The following is a 16,401-nucleotide window of genomic DNA, read 5'->3' as shown; positions in this document are numbered from 1 at the left end:
TGAACACATGTCTATTTTACTAACCCATTTCATCTTTCTTCCTGAAGTTTTACAGATTAAAGTCCACAATCCTAGAATTCAGAAAAACAAACACTATTTGAAGGAGAAAAAACTAAACATTGGCTGCACTGTACTTAGTGCTCTGTGATGCTTACATGTGTTGATAGCAAATGTGATAGGTTTCTTTCAAACCTATTTGGGACTCTAGGCAGAGGGATAAAACAGTAGAGCTGAATGAACATTATTCTTAGGCTCTATGCCATGGACTACATTTTAGATGAGATGGTGAAATTGGATATTTTGGTCTTTAAGTCAGTGAGTTACTTAATAGACAGTCCTGTGGTCTGCTTTATACTAAATTCACTTGTGGCAGGCATACTGTATTCGTAATCATTTTGCTTTTAATTTTAATTTTGAATATATGGTCTTTGACACTGAAGGTTACATTTGGAAAAGGAACATTGCCCTGTACTAAACCATATATACTTATATTGCTTTGTCTGGAATGCATTCGAATGCCATGTGCCTTGGAGCATGGTTGTCACAGGGATGTGTGATTACATTTTAAAAATCTCTTTAATTTTTTCAGACTACTAAGTCACTGTTGGATAAATCCCATGATTCTGTATTAAAACTTATTTTGGTTAATGATTCCTACAGAATAATTTTTACTTAGCTAATGCAGAGAATAGGCCCCAGTACCTCGACTTCCAAATCTTCTTTCCTTCTCTGAACAGCATGAGAATTACATGAGTTATGACTGATTAAAACTCTATACTTTAATTTTCTGTTGCAAAAGTTTTATATACATATACACTCATATATAATGGAAAATTGGGAAATTACTGAAAAATATTCAGTATATAGGAGCAAGTCACCCATAATGCCAACATCAGACTTCACCTCTGCTTACATTCTGCTTTACATAATTTTCACCTTCTACTATGTCTGATTCTTTTGATTTCTCAACAGGCCCTGACTAGTAAAACTTGAACTTGTACATTTTGCTCATTCTCCTTGATATTGGTTCATCTGAAGCAAGAACAGGATGGGTATTGAGATATTTTCAGATGATGTTCTCATGGTGGAATAATTTAATAATGAAGTCTAAACAGCCCTTTTCATGGGCACTTTCAGTCAGGAAGTACGCTATTTAATAAAGGTGTTCTGTGCCCGGCATGCTGCCTTGGATTTTGACCATCCCAGCTTCTTGGATCTTTCTTTTCCTGGCAGATTTTACAGTCACCCTCCTAGGCAGAGCCCATCCTCAGATAACTAGAACTGTAAAGGTCATAACTGGTTCGTCTCCTTTCTCCTGTTTTCTCCTTTCAATCCATACAAGGCTCCCAGAGAGACATTCCTCCGTGATGTTCTCCTGTTCTGTTCCTGAAGCTCGCGGTGGCTTAGATGGCTGTAGACGTCCAGGTATGTCAGCAGCGGCGCCTCCTGCTTCACCAGCTTATTTGTTACTCGCTGATGCAGTCTGTGCTGTGGCCGGGAAAAGCTGCACGCAGCCCATCCCTCTACCTTTGCTCCTGCATTTCCTTCACCTGCAGTTTTCTTCCCTCTTCTCTCTGGCCGTTCATGTCCCTGTTTTCCTTCAAAGCCCCGGGAAGCCTTCCTCTTTGAGCTGCGGTACATCTGCCAGCACAGTATCATTTTGTGTTTGTCCAAATGTCATTTTTTAAAACTGTTTACTCAACCAGTTAACATCAGGGACCTGCCATCTCTTCTGTTGTCCCCACAGTGCCCGGCATTGGTTTAGACATCTAAGTTAATTTAACTTAAACCAATACAGACTTCGGTATTTTTCAGAGAGGGAAAGTGAGGCTTTGGTAGGAAGGTGTTCCCTGCTGCATGTGGCATCCTGGAACCCGACCGGCGTCCCGCCGGAATTGATGGAGGGAGTTAAGATGACAGAACAACCTATTAAAAAAGAAAAAAAAAAAAGCAAATAGAAACACCATCCTCTCAAACTTTCATCATAGAGCAAGTGTTTTGTGAGAAATTGCTTTTTTTTTTTTTTTGCACTCATGGTTATTTATTTTATTCTGTGGGTTATAATCCATTCCTATTTATTTTGCTATTCACATTGTGCGGGAAATCCTTTTTAAAAAATTAGCCAAATAGAGTCACTGGGAGCTGAAATGAGAGGCCGGCCATTGTTTAGTTCTCCTCTCTGCCTTTTCTTCTTTCTCCTGGAAGGTCCTCCGGGTGGGGTTTGTGCTCACCCGAGGCTGGGGGTGGAGGAAGCAGGCAGGGTGGGCGGGGATGCTGCAGACACAGGTGCCTGCAGACGCCGGATGGAGACAACTCTGTCCCCACGTGCAGGGCTTGCTTCCTGCTTCAGACCCAAGCTCTCCGTCACAAGATAATTCAGATGTTGTTAGTTTCTAAATAATCTAGTGGGAAGACACTGAGCGTTTGTATTGTCTTCCTCTGAGGTTTAGATAGGGATTTAACTTTTAGGGTCTAGATCATCAGGGCATCTGAGGGCTAGTGAAAATGTAAGATCCCGAAGTAATCATCTCTACTCAGTATGACCACGTGTGAGATACCTCACTGGAAAATTTTACCTCTCTCCCCCGAAATAAAACGTTTTATTCTAAGGTAACAAATAATCAAAAGATTTTAAAGGTTGACAAAACACCTGAATCCACGGAAGTCTGGGTCAAAGCAGTCTGGAGCAGTTAGGACTGTTCACTGTAATAGCGACACATGTAGGGCCTTGGCCGTTCCCCCCGAAAAAGAAAATTAATGATTAATGATAAGGGGTAAACCTTAGAAAAGAAGAGGCTCGGTTTTAATACCAAGGAGAGAAATTAAGGTGAATATGAAGGGAGAGGGGGAGTGAGAAGGAAACATCAAAGCATCTGAGCACAGGTAAGGGCACAGAAGTTGCCATTTGGTGATGTGTGTTAGAGCCAAACGATAGGACAAAGATAGAGGGTGGAAAGGACAGAGCGGAAAAAGTAACCACAGGTGAGGACGGGGCACAGTCAGACTCCCATCTCGGGAGCATCTTGGGCTGCGCTGCGGTCTCCTTCTATCTTGTGGCGCTGTGATTCTTCGGCCCAGGTCCTGGCCCTGTCACCCGCTTTGCCCTGGGGCGCAGCCTCCTGACACCAGTGACTCCCCGGGCCTCGGGAGGGGAAGCGTGAAGACAGATGCAGTGACTTAAATTAGCCCGGGAGCCTGGAGGGCGCAGCGACGCTGCTGCCGCCGCCCCCTCCTCTGCCCCGCCTCCGACCTCCCTCCCTTTCTTTCTTCCTTACCTGGCAGCGTAACAGTCCCAGAGGGGGATCCTGCAAATTCTGGGGCGGGCAGAGACGCGGGAGTCATCGTCTTGGAGCAGTGGAAATCCTCCACCACAAAGGAACTTGTCTGCTCACCGTGCTTTTTGCGGAGCCGTTGTCCAGGAGTTACCCGTTTTAACTCGTCTGTTGTAGGATGCGAACTCCTCAGCATGACGGCCTGATGATCACATCAGCCCTGCTACTCTGTCCTCGTCAGGGCAACTTGCTAAGACCTGAGATGCGCTGCCGGCGATCTCATCCTATCCCTAGATAATCCTTAGATGTTCCGTGATCACAGGTGAGGAAACAACAGGCTGGAGGATGTGACTCTTGCTGTGACATTTTTGCGTCTTCGTAGAGGAGCTGAACTTAGGAACAAGGTCTCCTGAGTCTTGGTCCACAGTTTTTGTTTGTTTGTTTGTTTGTTTGTTTTAAACAATACACCATAAAACCTCACTTGTTTCTAAGTTCCTAGGGTTGGTTTTGGCATCAAGGGGAAAAGAAACCGAGCCGGCCTAGGATGGAGGTGGTTGGCACAGAGAGACAGGCAGGAGCCTGTGGTGGAGGATTTTGTGATTGTCGAGCTTCGTAGCTCCCGCTTTCACTGTCAGTGGAGCGGAGCAGGGGGCCGGCAGCTACCCCTGGCCTGGCTGGTGTCCCATTTTTGAGGCCCCAGGGTTATTTTTAGCCTCAGGGCCTTGGAAGCAGGTGTGGTCCAGGCTTGAAGGCCACGCCTGGAATCTGTTCAAGTCTCGTGCGCGTCTATTTAGGAGCTGAGGACAGTGACGGGCCGTTTGGCGACTTCGTTAAAAGAATTTGCGCTTTTCCAGTGAGAGGAGTAAAAGTCACACTGTGTTTCATTTGCGATGCTTTAGGTAGGTTTGTTTTGGAAACTTTATAAATTGAAATACATTTTAAGAGTGTTAGGGAATATATTAGAAAGCTAGCTACGAGTCCTTTGTATACGGAAAAAAAACCCTTCTGTATTAAAAGAGTTACACCTCAGCTGACCCTTTTTAAAAGTGCAGGTTTATAGTCACAAGTGTGTAATTTAAAATTTAATTTTTCCCACCCCCCAAACGTTACTGTTATTAAAATAATCCTTTGTAAGTCCTTTTCTGAAGTAGAGACTCAGCTTTTTACCTTGAGGGTAAACATCAGCTTCCCTATATTGTGTTTGTTGACATTCTTGCTTTGCCCAAACCCACACTTTTTTGTCGTTGTTCTTGTTGTGTGTGTGTATGTGTATACATTTTTTTTTTTTTTTTTTGGCCGTGCCACGCGGCTTGTGGGATCTTAGTTCCCTGACCAGGGATGGAACCTGGGCCCAAGGCAGTGGAAGCGCCGAGTCCTAACCGCTGAACTGCCAGGGAATTCCCAACCCACACTTTTCTTGACAGCGCTGTTCAGGAGGGCTAGAGCCAACAGGACCTGGGTCTGCGTGGATGTCATGCCCTTTCTCTAATTTTTTTCTGCACTTTCCAAGATTATGGGAAAGAAAAGAATATAATAAATATTACCTTTACCCAAGCAAAACTATTATGACATTTTTGAATATATATGTTTGTGTGTTTGTATATATGTGGGTGTTTGAGGTTCTGCTTTACCTACTGTTCTGTACTTTGATTTTACTCTCTTTATATATCATGATTATCTTTCATTGTTGGTCATGTTTACTTTGGTCGTAATATCTTTAGTAATTTAGCTCTTTGTCAGGAAAGTACACCTGTTATATAGTGGAATTTGGCTGTTTGGGGGTAGGTGGGCTAACTGTGGTGCATGGATAAAGATGATAAGTTTACATTAGTATTACCTACCCCCCTGAATACAGTAACCTCTCTTACAAAGGCCTTGTGGTAAGGATTTGATACACCTTCTGACAAGGAGAGCTCCTTGAAAGCATTTTTCTTTATTTTAATGTAAACCTCCTTTAAATGATTTCCTTGTTGTATAGCTCTATTCAAGCATGCACCTTGTTCAACATGTCTTTGATGTTTTCCTACATTCTATGTTATAAAGCCAAGATTCTGTTGTTAGGTACTACACATTTGTGGAGTTGGAAGAATTGTATTAAATTAGCATTAACAGTAATCTTTTTGTTACAGTGTTTCTTTTTATTTCTTTGCCAAGTAATGCACTAACATAGGAACCACATCTTCTTCCTTTGTAGTTTTAAGGGAGAAACTGTACTAAACTTTCGTGTGTGTGTGTGTGTGTGTATATTTTATGCTTAAGTTAAAAGTTCAAGTGACTAAAAATGCTTCATTTCCAAAAGATATAACCATAGTTCTGAAGGAAGACTGAACACCTGCCACATCTTTTCCTGGCATTTGCCCAATTCAGCATTACCTTGGTCAACATATTCATTGGCCTCAAGCCCTGACATAGAGAACTAGTCTCCCAGGCGTCCACGTGGCCATCTTCCACCTCCCTCATGGTCTTTACTTAACCATCAGAGCAAGGGCTTCTCTGACTGCTCTGTTTAAAACTTTAACCCCTCCACCTCCACTCTCCTTCTTCTTTCCCTGCTTAATTTTTTCTCCATAGCACTGATCACCATCTCTCATACGACATGTTTTGTTGTTGTTGCTGTTTATTATGCATGTCTCGTCATTCAGTTAGAAACTCCGGGAGGACAAGAGCTTTTGCCTCGTTCGTTTTTGTTGCATTTCCACAGCAGTGCCTGGCACTTGTTAGGTGCCCAATGACCATTCGTTAGTTGACTGAATGAGTTGCAGTAGGCCTGACAGATGCTCAGGAAAACCAGGATGTACTAATTATTCCCCATCTAACATTCTGAATCTCTCCTCCCCTGCCTCCAGCCCAGCTTTATTGCAAATATCCTTGCACAACAGGTTCTCCTCAGCTCTCAGATTAAACCAGCCTCTGGCCACATTCCTCTCACCAGCCACTCCATCCAGGGGTCCTTCATTCCCACCCCGTCAAGACTACTGCTTCTGGGGGCTAGAGTCCGTCGTTTTCAGGCAGGGTGCCAGGAGGAAGCTTTAAATGCAGAAGGGTAAGTGAGGGAGCCCTGGGGCAGGAGTGTGTCGGGGATGGATCACTGGTGTGGAGGCAGGAAAGAGGAGGGGAGGAGGGGGGAGGGGGTGGAGTGGGGCGGAGAGCTCAGGTGGGTCAGGGAGGGGGAAGCTGGTAGAACAGGTGACCATAAACGGGAGGCTTCCGGTGAGCCAGTTCCAAGAGCGCCGTGCTCTTCCTTAGCAGAAACTTGGGGAAGGCTTCTCACAGATCTGGACTCTGCCTGGGCTGATCTGTGTCTGAAGCAAAGGCCATGTATCGAGTCTCTGAAGGATGGCTGCTCTTCCAGCCTTTGTCTGGGGATCCTTGAGATGCGTGTAAACAACCTGAGCCTCTGATAAGAGCGGGTTCTTCCTGCAGTGCTGTGAGTCGCTGAGAGGCGGTTGTTGGATTTTTCCAGTGCTGACAAATGTTGTCTCCATGCCTAGCTCTGTCTAGACAGTGATTCAAGCAACCTCTATCCCGTTATCGCCACCACTAGTCAGGTTGCGTCCTCTATGCTGGGGTAAGAAAATATGGCCAAGGCAGGAATAGGTGACTGAAAAATGCATTAAGCTCGTATTGCCTTCTTGGCTTTGGTGAGGATGGTTTTGGGGTTTGTTTTTGTTTCTTTATGGCATACATTTTACCAAATACCAGACCTCGGAATTTCTGTCAGGGTTAACCCGCAGCACGTGAAGCAGAGAAGCTTTAATCAGTGTAGAATGAAAATGGTCAGAGTCCAAGATGCTCTTGCTTCCGGACACCATGGCCTTCTTTTTTCCCTTTTGATTTGTTCAGTTTTTCTCTTATTAATAGTCTGTGTGTAAGGCTCTGCTGAAAGCCTGTTTGGTGTATCCTGTTGCCTATTTCTTCAGTTTTACTGGAGGAAAAAAAATTTTAAGACTGGCTTGTAGTTTAATAGCTAAACTACAAGCCAGTCTTAAACTTCTCACCTGATTATATGCTTTCCATAAATTCTCTGAGAATCTGAGCTTGAGCTGAAGCCCAGCCAAACAAGGCTCGGCCACTGTCCTCACTGAACAAAGCAGACACAGCTTTGGGGGCCTTTCCCCTCTCCTGAGAATTCCTTTGAAAAGGAAGGTTTTAAAATGGAACTGGGGGGTGAGATAGGGGGCAGCCTGTGGGCCCTGTTGTGGGCACCGGGGTAGCTGTGCCGGCAACAGCCCCAGGGGGAGAATCGTGTGCGAGAAAGGGCCTCACCTCTTTCCTGGTGGAATAGACCCAGTGCAGTGTGACCCGCCGAGAAGCCAGGATCGTATCTGGGAAGTCGAAAAGAATAACGCCTCATCTGAGAAGAGGAGGGAGATGCTTACCAGTCATTTAAAAACGACCTCAATCTTTAAAAAATTTGCTGGTTGGACACTGGCTTTAAAGGCTACAAGTCAAGTAAAGGCTGCAATCAAAACAAAACACTTTTCCTCTCAGCTAATTACTCTAATGGCAAATACTGGTTCTTAGCCAGTTGAGCTTTATTTCGTTCTTTTAATTAAATTGATCATCAAAATAGCCTTAGACTTAACAGTTCTCCCACGTAGCTAATTCAGTGGTATTCTTTAGTCCATTGATACTCTTGCGACGTTGGATGTAGAGTGAGTTTGAACAAATAACACTCTCCTAATTTCCATTATAAAGTCATAGATGCATTTCCATAGGTAACCGAATGGAATCTCAAACGTAAGTTACACAGAAAAACGTCAAATATTGTATGTTAGGGCGGAAGGTTCTTACACAGTTTATGTCAGTATTAAATGTTATAAAATAGGAAACGTAAATTGTTTGCTGACATGTAAAATATACCACAGTTGGCCCTTCTTTAGGGGATCTGCCCACGCTGTTCCCTGATGTGTGTATTTTGTTATACTAACATATTGCCTCTGGCTCTCTCCATCTCTTCATAAATAAAGTCTTTTAAATCCTTTATTTCTGAAACTAGGATACTTTGTAAATATTTGTTTAGTGGACCTGGTTAAGGTTACTAGTCTTGGGTACAATAAGTACTGACCTTTTTTAAAATTCAATTTTATTTTATTTTTTAACATCTTTATTAGAGTATAATTGCTTTACAATGGTGTGTTAGTTTCTGCTTTATAACAAAGTGAATCAGTTATACATACGTCCCCATATCTCTTCCCTTTTTTTTTTTTTTTTAATAGAAAACTCTCTTGTATGTATATAGAAGGGTTGTGTCGCTGTCTTCTGAAGGCTGGCTGCCTCCTAGATTTCCTCGATGGTGGACTGGGACGTCCCATCACCCTTCTCTTGAGAAGAGAGTCTCTTCTGCCCCAGCCCCACCTCCTGGGTAGCATCGTGGTCCAGGGCTCCCTCAGCACGATCCCCAGGCAGCCCGGAGGGCGGCCCAGGTGGGAGACCTTGAACAGCGCTCTTGAGGTCTGCAGGGACGGGGCGGCAGCAGAGTGACCTGGCTGAAGGCCTTGACCTTCAGCGGCCCCATGGCCTCCATACAGGGAACTTGTGGTGCCGCCTTCTCTTTGGGCGGGAACAGCCCAGGTTGCAGCAGGTTGTCCTTTAAGAGAGAAATTTCGTGCTTCCTTGAACATGAGTGTCACATTTTAAATTTCTCTTGAGTCAGAGTAGCTCCAGAGGATACTCTCCCATTAGGATGCCATAAAGCAGCTTGCTGACCGTTCAAGCACATTGTCGTGAATTACTCCTCAGCCTTTTGGTCCTCAGGTAAACAGCCGATTGGGTGTAATGCTAGAGGAAAGGGGGAGCTGTCTTTTTTTTTAAACATCTTTATTGGAGTATAATTGCTTTACAGTGGTGTGTTAGTTTCTGCTGTATAACAAAGTGAATCAGATATACATATACATATATCCCCATATCTCCTCCCTCTTGTATCTCCCTCCCACCCTCCCTATCCCACCCCTCTAGGTGGTCACAAAGCACCGAGCTGATCTCCCTGTGCTATGCAGCTGCTTCCCACTAGCTATCTATTTTACATTTGGTAGTGTATATATGTCCATGCCACTCTCTCACTTCATCCCAGCTTACCCTTCCCCTCCCCGTGTCCTCAAGTCCATTCTCTACATCTATGTCTTTATTCCTGTCCTGCCCCTAGGTTCTTCATGACCATTTTTTTTTTTTAGATTCCACATATATGTGTTAGCATATGGTATTTGTTTTGCTCTTTCTGACTGACTTCACTCTGTATGACAGACTCTAGGTCCATCCACCTCACTACAGGTAACTCAGTTTCGTTTCTCTTTATGGCTGAGTAATATTCCGTTGTATATATGTGCCACATCTTCTTTATCCAGTCATCTGTCGATGGACACTTAGGTGGCTTCCATGTCCTGGCTATTGTAAATAGAGCTGCAGTGAACATTGTGGTGCATGACTCTTTTTGAATTATGGTTGGGAGTTGTCTTTTAAGGTTGAGTATTTCTACATGTTTTATTTAGATTTCCAGAAGTGCATGTATGGGAGACCCATGGATATATAGGTTGTATTACATTCTAATTAAATTTGGAAAAAATCAAATTGGAGTATTTTAAGTGAAAGAAAAAGCAGGATGTGTAACAGTACTGTGTATCCGGTTGAACAGAGAAGGAAAAGGAAAAGAATATATAGTGTTTTATTCTATTTTCATTTAAAAAAATCTTTGGAAGAAATCAGAAGAAACTATTAACAGTGTTTACCAGTTAGAGGGCCAGGGAGGACCTGGGCAGGTGGAGGACAAGGGCGGGAGAAGGATTTCCAATGTGCTCACTTTTTTCACTTAAATGTATTTGTTGGACTTTGAATATAATGGCAATTTTAACAGCTTTATTGAAATATAGTGGACAAACATTGGATGGATAAAGTATACGTATTCATAGTGTGTATACAGTTTTCTATTTATTTTTTTTGAGCCATGTGACTATACTCTGTATTAAAAATAAAAAGAAATTAATTAAAACTTTAAAAATTGTCTAAGAAAATAGGTAAATAGCAAAGCTGGCCTGCCCTGGGCTTTGCTATATGCACTTGGGCCCCCGTGTTCCATCTAAAAATTTGTATGCCTTCTGACTTCTTGAAGAGATTTTGGGGTAAGATGAGCTTGTTGGGGCTGCCAACTATCAGATATTCTCCTGTCATCTCTTAAATCCTACTTGATGCGAAAGATTCCGAGAACAAAACGATCACAGATGCGTCCCTGATCTCAGCGTGTTGACCTTCCTCGGAAACAACAGTGAATGGAGAGAAATTTCTAAATTAGAGCTGTAGCCTAGGACGAGGTCTTCCCCAGAATTCTGCAGCTGCAAGCGAACAAGGTTTAAGGCTGTTGTTTCCTCACCTTCCACAGCCCCTTGGCAGCCTCGGCCTCCTCCATAGCCACCTGGGACCTCGGCACATCAGACGCTGTGCATGAAGGTGCTGTCAGAGGGCTCCAGCTGGCCGCAGGACGATGTGAAAGGCGTAACTTTATCCTCAGTCACCTTCACTGTTTTCTTTCAGCTACATCCTCATGTCAGGGTCACTTTGACCAGACCTCTTCTTGGTCAGGGAAAGGGTCTTTTTCTATCCGGAACGACTGACTCTGGTTCTCTGGGGAGGAATGACCGTTTTCTTCCCGGTGGACCTGTTGGCCACAGCCTGCCTTGGGTTTCAGTGATCTGGGCTTCTGAGAGTTGGCTGGAGGGAAGCAAAGATGAGAACTTTCTCACTCAGCTTTTGCATGTTTGCTGTCTTCTCCCTCCCTTTGTCCCTCGATCTGCTAACCCAGATAACTGCTTTGTCCGGCCCGGTTTGCACCACTGAGAGGAGCCAATGGGGCCCAGAGACTCAGGCCATTGTTGGCATCCACTCGCTCCCGTTCTCGGGTTTCCGCTTTCTGCGCTGCCCGGGCTCCCGCGTGGACAAGTCACATCACTCTGTCTCAGTGCAGCTTCACTGTGGGGACAGGTTCTTAGGAAAACAGGGTAACCCGGGAGTGGGAGCCCCGGTGAGGGAGTCAGGCCATCTGAGCCCAGGACCTTGCGTGGCTGTGAACTGTGTCACCGGGCAGTCAGGACTTGAGTCAGAAATACCCTGGGTAGCTGCTGTGCGAATGTGCATTGGTTGATTTAGTAGGACAAATTCTCTGCTCTGGTTTCTTCAGTCAAAGGTAGAGATGACTTTCGTGCTTCACTGCCATTAAGCTGCACTAAAAGTAATACATTCGTATAATGAAGACACGAAATGGACAAATAATGTATCATGTGGAGCTGATCTGTGAGACGTGAGGCTGGACGAGATGGCTTCTCAGGTGCCTTCTAACGCCGTGGATGTCTGGCTCCGTGAGAAGCAGCACAGCCTGGCTGAAGCCGGACTGTAGCAGGATGGCATTGCCCCGTCTTTATCTGCTGAGGGATGCCTTTCAGATTCCAGATGCAAGGCAGCTCTGTTCACCATTGGCATCTTTACAGCATTTTTCCTCCTTTCTCTGTGTGATGACTAGTTGCCTTCTGACTTACTCTCTTTAGATAACTGACATAATTTCATCCTCAAAACAAACTTTGTGAGGAGACAAGGCCAATACTATATGTACCTTTTAGAGATGAGGAAAGTGTGGTCAGCGAGGTTAATAATGATTTGTCCGAAGTTACATAACAAGTAAAGGGCGAGGCCACTCCTCTCTCTGTCCTGTCTACTCCCACTTCTCCGTGCTTCAGTTTCTAATTTGTAAGTGTGAAATTAGGAAACGGGACCCCATGATGTTTGAGGGGGTCTGTCATCCTAATCCAAAATCAGTTAATCACATACGAGTTATTCAGTATCATAAGTCATTTTTGGAACAAGGAGAATTTTACTAACTTGTAACAGTGTACATTGACTATCTTATGTGCAGAAACACTGTGGAAGTAAGAAATACAATACAAAACGTCTGCCATCAAGTAGTTTAACCTCTAGAAGTCGAATGCCAACAGTGGACGTCTAGTTTTATGTAGTAGGGCATTTCCTATAAGCACAGATGGACCAGGGAGATAGGAATGTGAGAATATTGAAGGTCCGGGTGCGGGCTTAAGCTATGGGCACAAAACTCCAACTAGTGTTAACTAAGAAATGGTCTATCTTAGGAGTTTGGCAAGAATACGTAAGCACCAGGTCCAGTATTAAGGGCTCTCGTATACCTGGGTTGCTGACCTAGAGTCCAAGGTTAAGGTGTGAGATTTTCTGAGTCTGGGAATCAGTGAGTCTCTTAAAAATGAGGTACAAGGGCTTCCCTGGTGGTGCAGTGGTTGAGAGTCCGCCTGCCGATGCAGGGGACACGGGTTCGTGCCCTGGTCTGGGAAGATCCCACATGCCGCGGAGTGGCTGGGCCCGTGAGCCATGGCCACCAAGCCTGCACGTCCGGAGCCTGTGCTCCGCAATGGGAGAGGCCACAACAGTGAGAGGCCCGCGTACCGCAAAAAAAAAAAAAAAAAAAAAAAAAAAAAAAATGAGGTACAAGACAAAGAGAACTGGAAGCGGAGGACCGGCCACGATCTTAGCTGTGAGTCTGCCTGGGGTGGAGTGGATGCCTCACAGGCCCCCAGCAGCTAGTTCAGCACTTGGTGTGACAAGCACATCAGTCATGGCCCCTCCTCTTCCTTAAAAGGCAGCCGAAATTTACAGAACCTCCCATTTTCCTGCCTCTTCCTGAGGGTAGTTTCAAGGAAGGCTCACAGCACACACTCCATTTATCATAGTAATTCTCAAGCCATCAGGAAAGATTTTTTATGTCCTGATAACGTCAGATTGCTAACCTGATCTTAGGTGGTTGTTTTTTTGTGCTATTTTCAAGAAATAAGCAAATAGAGGAAACCCATCTGGAATAAAAATACTTGGACTGGCTTTTTACAGCTCTTTTAATTTCATACTGTAAGTCAAGTAGTTTTGGGCCCCCAGGTGATTATATATAATTCATGACTATGTCCTGTTTTGTCATCTTTGAGTTTTTATATTTTGCGGTGAAAGCGAATTATCATTAGTAACGTTTTCTGAAGCCATACCTACTTGTCCTTTTTGTTTGTTTGTTCAAATGAAACAGTGCATCAAGTATGGAATTAGATTAATGGGGTAAATATTATGAATCATACACTCCCTCTAATCCGATGCTCTTTCTTTCTCTGACCCCCATGTTTTGTCTTCCGTCTGTCATTCTCTCTCCATGTAGGCTTTTCAGCCCCATGTAAAGCTGTTGGAGCGGGGGAACAGAGGTAAAGAATGATGTAATGCACTGGCTGCCCCAAAGCATCTTTTGTTGGAATGGTTATTCCAGTCATCTCTTTATGAATCAAATGTGAGGGGCTGCTTTGTGGCAGGAGGCCTCTGCGCGAGCACATCAACGGGAAGGAGAAAGAGACATTCACTTGGAGGGCTCTTGCTGGAAATGGGTTTAACTCTCCTCTTGCCAGTCGCCACCAGCCTGACCTCATACATTTCAGTACAATGGAGTGGCTGAGGCTTTGAGCACACCACCATTACATCATCGTGGCAAATTAAAGGAGGAGGTGGGAAAAGAGGACTTATTGTTGTCATGGCCCATGAGATGATTGGAACTCAAATTGTTACTGAGAGGTTGGTGGCTCTGCTGGAAAGTGGAACGGAAAAAGTGCTGCTAATTGATAGCCGGCCATTCGTGGAATACAATACGTCCCACATTTTGGAAGCCATTAATATCAACTGCTCCAAGCTTATGAAGCGAAGGTTGCAACAGGACAAAGTGTTAATTACAGAGCTCATCCAGCACTCAGCCAAACATAAGGTACATGCTTGCTTTTTTTTTTTTTTTTCCTTTTTAACATAAATGGACATGCTGAATGGGGAATCACTTTAAATGAAGGGGAGAAAGTAATTTGAGGAAGTTTTGGTTGCTTTTTTTAAACTTTGATACCTAATGACACCTCAGGATAATTCACTAATTGTAGACACTGTCACACCTCAGAATATTTCTAAACTACACAGAAAGCTTAACTTGTTTTTATTTGATCCAGTGCTGTGTTTCCCTATTAATGCTAAAAATTGTTTCATTAATTTAACACAAATAAAAAGTTATGTTTAATGTAGTATATTATAATACTCAATTATTAGCAATTATATAATAGTATATAATATTGTATGTATGTTATTAATAACTAATACATTAATACATGGTTTTATGTTGTTTACAAATGTACTGAAAGGAAATCATTCTTTTCAAGTGCCTTGAAAAGAAAGTAGAAACTAATTATATTACAAGTGTTTTTTTATTTGTGGGAAGTTAAGGTAATGGTCAGAATTTAAGGATCTTCAAGGAAAGTTTTTCTTAGGATACCAGAATGTCCGCTTTGTGGTAGGTAAGGCTATTTCTTTTGTTCAGGAATAAAAATGAGTTCATGCTTTAATTTTACGAAAAGCTGATTTGTTATTGAGTGGAACCATTTAAAATATTTCTGTAGTTCGGGGGATTGGGATCGTTATGTTTATTTTGCATATTATTTTGTTGTACATGTTTTTACCCTGTTATCGTGTTAAGGATTTAAGACTAAGGAGTTTTGAGCACATTTACACAGAAATAGCATCAAGTTTGCCTTGTAAATGTTGATTTTTACAAACATTTAAACCGTGTGTATGCTTGGTTTATCCAGTAAATTGACCACATCTCATTTTTATTCAGAATATTAAGGAAAACAGGAAGCAGTTACTTGCTTCAGCAGCAGAGGTGTATGGGATTATTTTCCTCACTTTCCTCCCTGACAGCCTCACGTTTGCATTTTAGGTCGACATTGATTGCAGTCAGAAGGTTGTAGTTTACGATCAAAGCTCCCAAGATGTGGCCTCTCTGGCCTCAGACTGTTTTCTCACTGTACTCCTGGGTAAACTGGAGAAGAGCTTCAGCTCTGTTCAACTGCTTGCAGGTAAGGCTTGTGGTAGAACTGCAAGGACTCGGAATCTCCTCGAGCCTGTGAGTAAGCAGGTTCCCCAACGAACTCGAAGTACACTAGGTGGACGCAACTTTGAGGTCATTGTGTAAAATGACTTACTTATAGCTTTTGATTGACGTAACTATTCTAGTTAGCCTGAATACTGCTGTTCTTCCCCATTGGTCAGCGTATTTTTGATTTAGCTCAAGTGCCTCTTCATCTGGTATTTGTTAGCCAGAAGTGCCGTGTAGGTCCGTGTGCCCGTATAGATCTACAAACACCGAATGCTCTGCATTTCAGCTCGCTCTCAGCGTCCACCCCCAAGGAGAGGACCCGTCCAGTATTCAGTGTGAACCCCTGTTAAACATTTTTGGTTGAAGTGGACTCCAGCGATAAGATCACCCATCCTGGACATTATGTACAATGAGATAGAAAGAGAATGTGTGCAGAATATTTCTTCCAATAATTAGAGGGAAAATTGTAAAACTAACTTACGTATTTTTGTTTTGTTTTCACAACTAAAAAAAAGTCTCAACTTGCAAATGCTAAGCAACCAGATGACTTTATAAAGTGCATGGAAAGGACTAACTATTTTATATCTGCCCTAAAGGACGGTGGTGTGGGAGTTCCATCTCATGAAATTCCAAAGCAGACTGTTCATCCTTTGCTTTCCCTGTTTGGCAGACAGTACTGAAGCCCTTTCACTCACTCTGGCTCCCAGAGCAGGGAATACAGTTTGACAATGCGCAGTAACCTTTACCACAAAGCCGCTGTGTCCAGCAGATTCTGCCACAGTGATCGGCAAGATCACTTTTAAAAATCTGATCTAAGAAAAACAAAATATTGACAGATATTGTCACTTGCGCACCTCGTCTTTTGTTGCAAGGAGAGTCCAGTGAGCTTGATGTTACTGGCAATTGATTGTTAGACTATGGACATTTCAGTTGTAAGAGAATAGGATGAATCAGTCATTGGTTTGTTACCACATTTAAACTCTCTGAAGGTTTAAATAAGACTTCTGTGTCTTCATTTCTCTCTCGTCAGCTTTTGCTCCTGGTTTCAAAGAATAAGCATAGTTACCTGTCCCTTTCAGGTCGTCTGCTGGCACACGTTTCATCTGTGCTGCAATTCTGACCTAAAGGGAAGCCAGCTTGTCTCAGAACGTAGCTCTCAGAACTCTGTAACGGAGAATTATA

General features: G+C 43.4%; 1 protein-coding gene across 6 annotated transcripts in view; it reads left to right on the top strand.

The window, feature by feature from the left end:
- Nucleotides 1-16,401, top strand: part of DUSP16 (dual specificity phosphatase 16) — an 86,040-nt gene that overhangs the window by 25,624 nt on the left and 44,015 nt on the right. For 2 of the 6 annotated variants that reach the window (XM_060112874.1, XM_060112877.1), the window contains 4 exons: nt 1,343-1,425; nt 3,283-3,594; nt 13,477-14,067; nt 15,061-15,199. In XM_060112874.1, the coding sequence (XP_059968857.1) occupies nt 13,840-14,067; nt 15,061-15,199 (367 nt within the window). In that variant the 5' untranslated portion in view covers nt 1,343-1,425; nt 3,283-3,594; nt 13,477-13,839. Of the gene's footprint in view, nt 1-1,342; nt 1,426-3,282; nt 3,595-6,172; nt 6,316-13,476; nt 14,068-15,060; nt 15,200-16,401 lie in introns of those variants that run through there. The other 4 variants (XM_060112873.1, XM_060112878.1, XM_060112875.1 and 1 more) reach the window with 3 other exon arrangements.

Source organism: Mesoplodon densirostris, chromosome 11, assembly GCF_025265405.1.
Source record: "Mesoplodon densirostris isolate mMesDen1 chromosome 11, mMesDen1 primary haplotype, whole genome shotgun sequence".
Lineage (NCBI taxonomy): Eukaryota > Metazoa > Chordata > Mammalia > Artiodactyla > Ziphiidae > Mesoplodon > Mesoplodon densirostris.
Note: the sequence above shows the minus strand (reverse complement) of the source record. Positions and strands in the feature narration are given on the sequence as shown.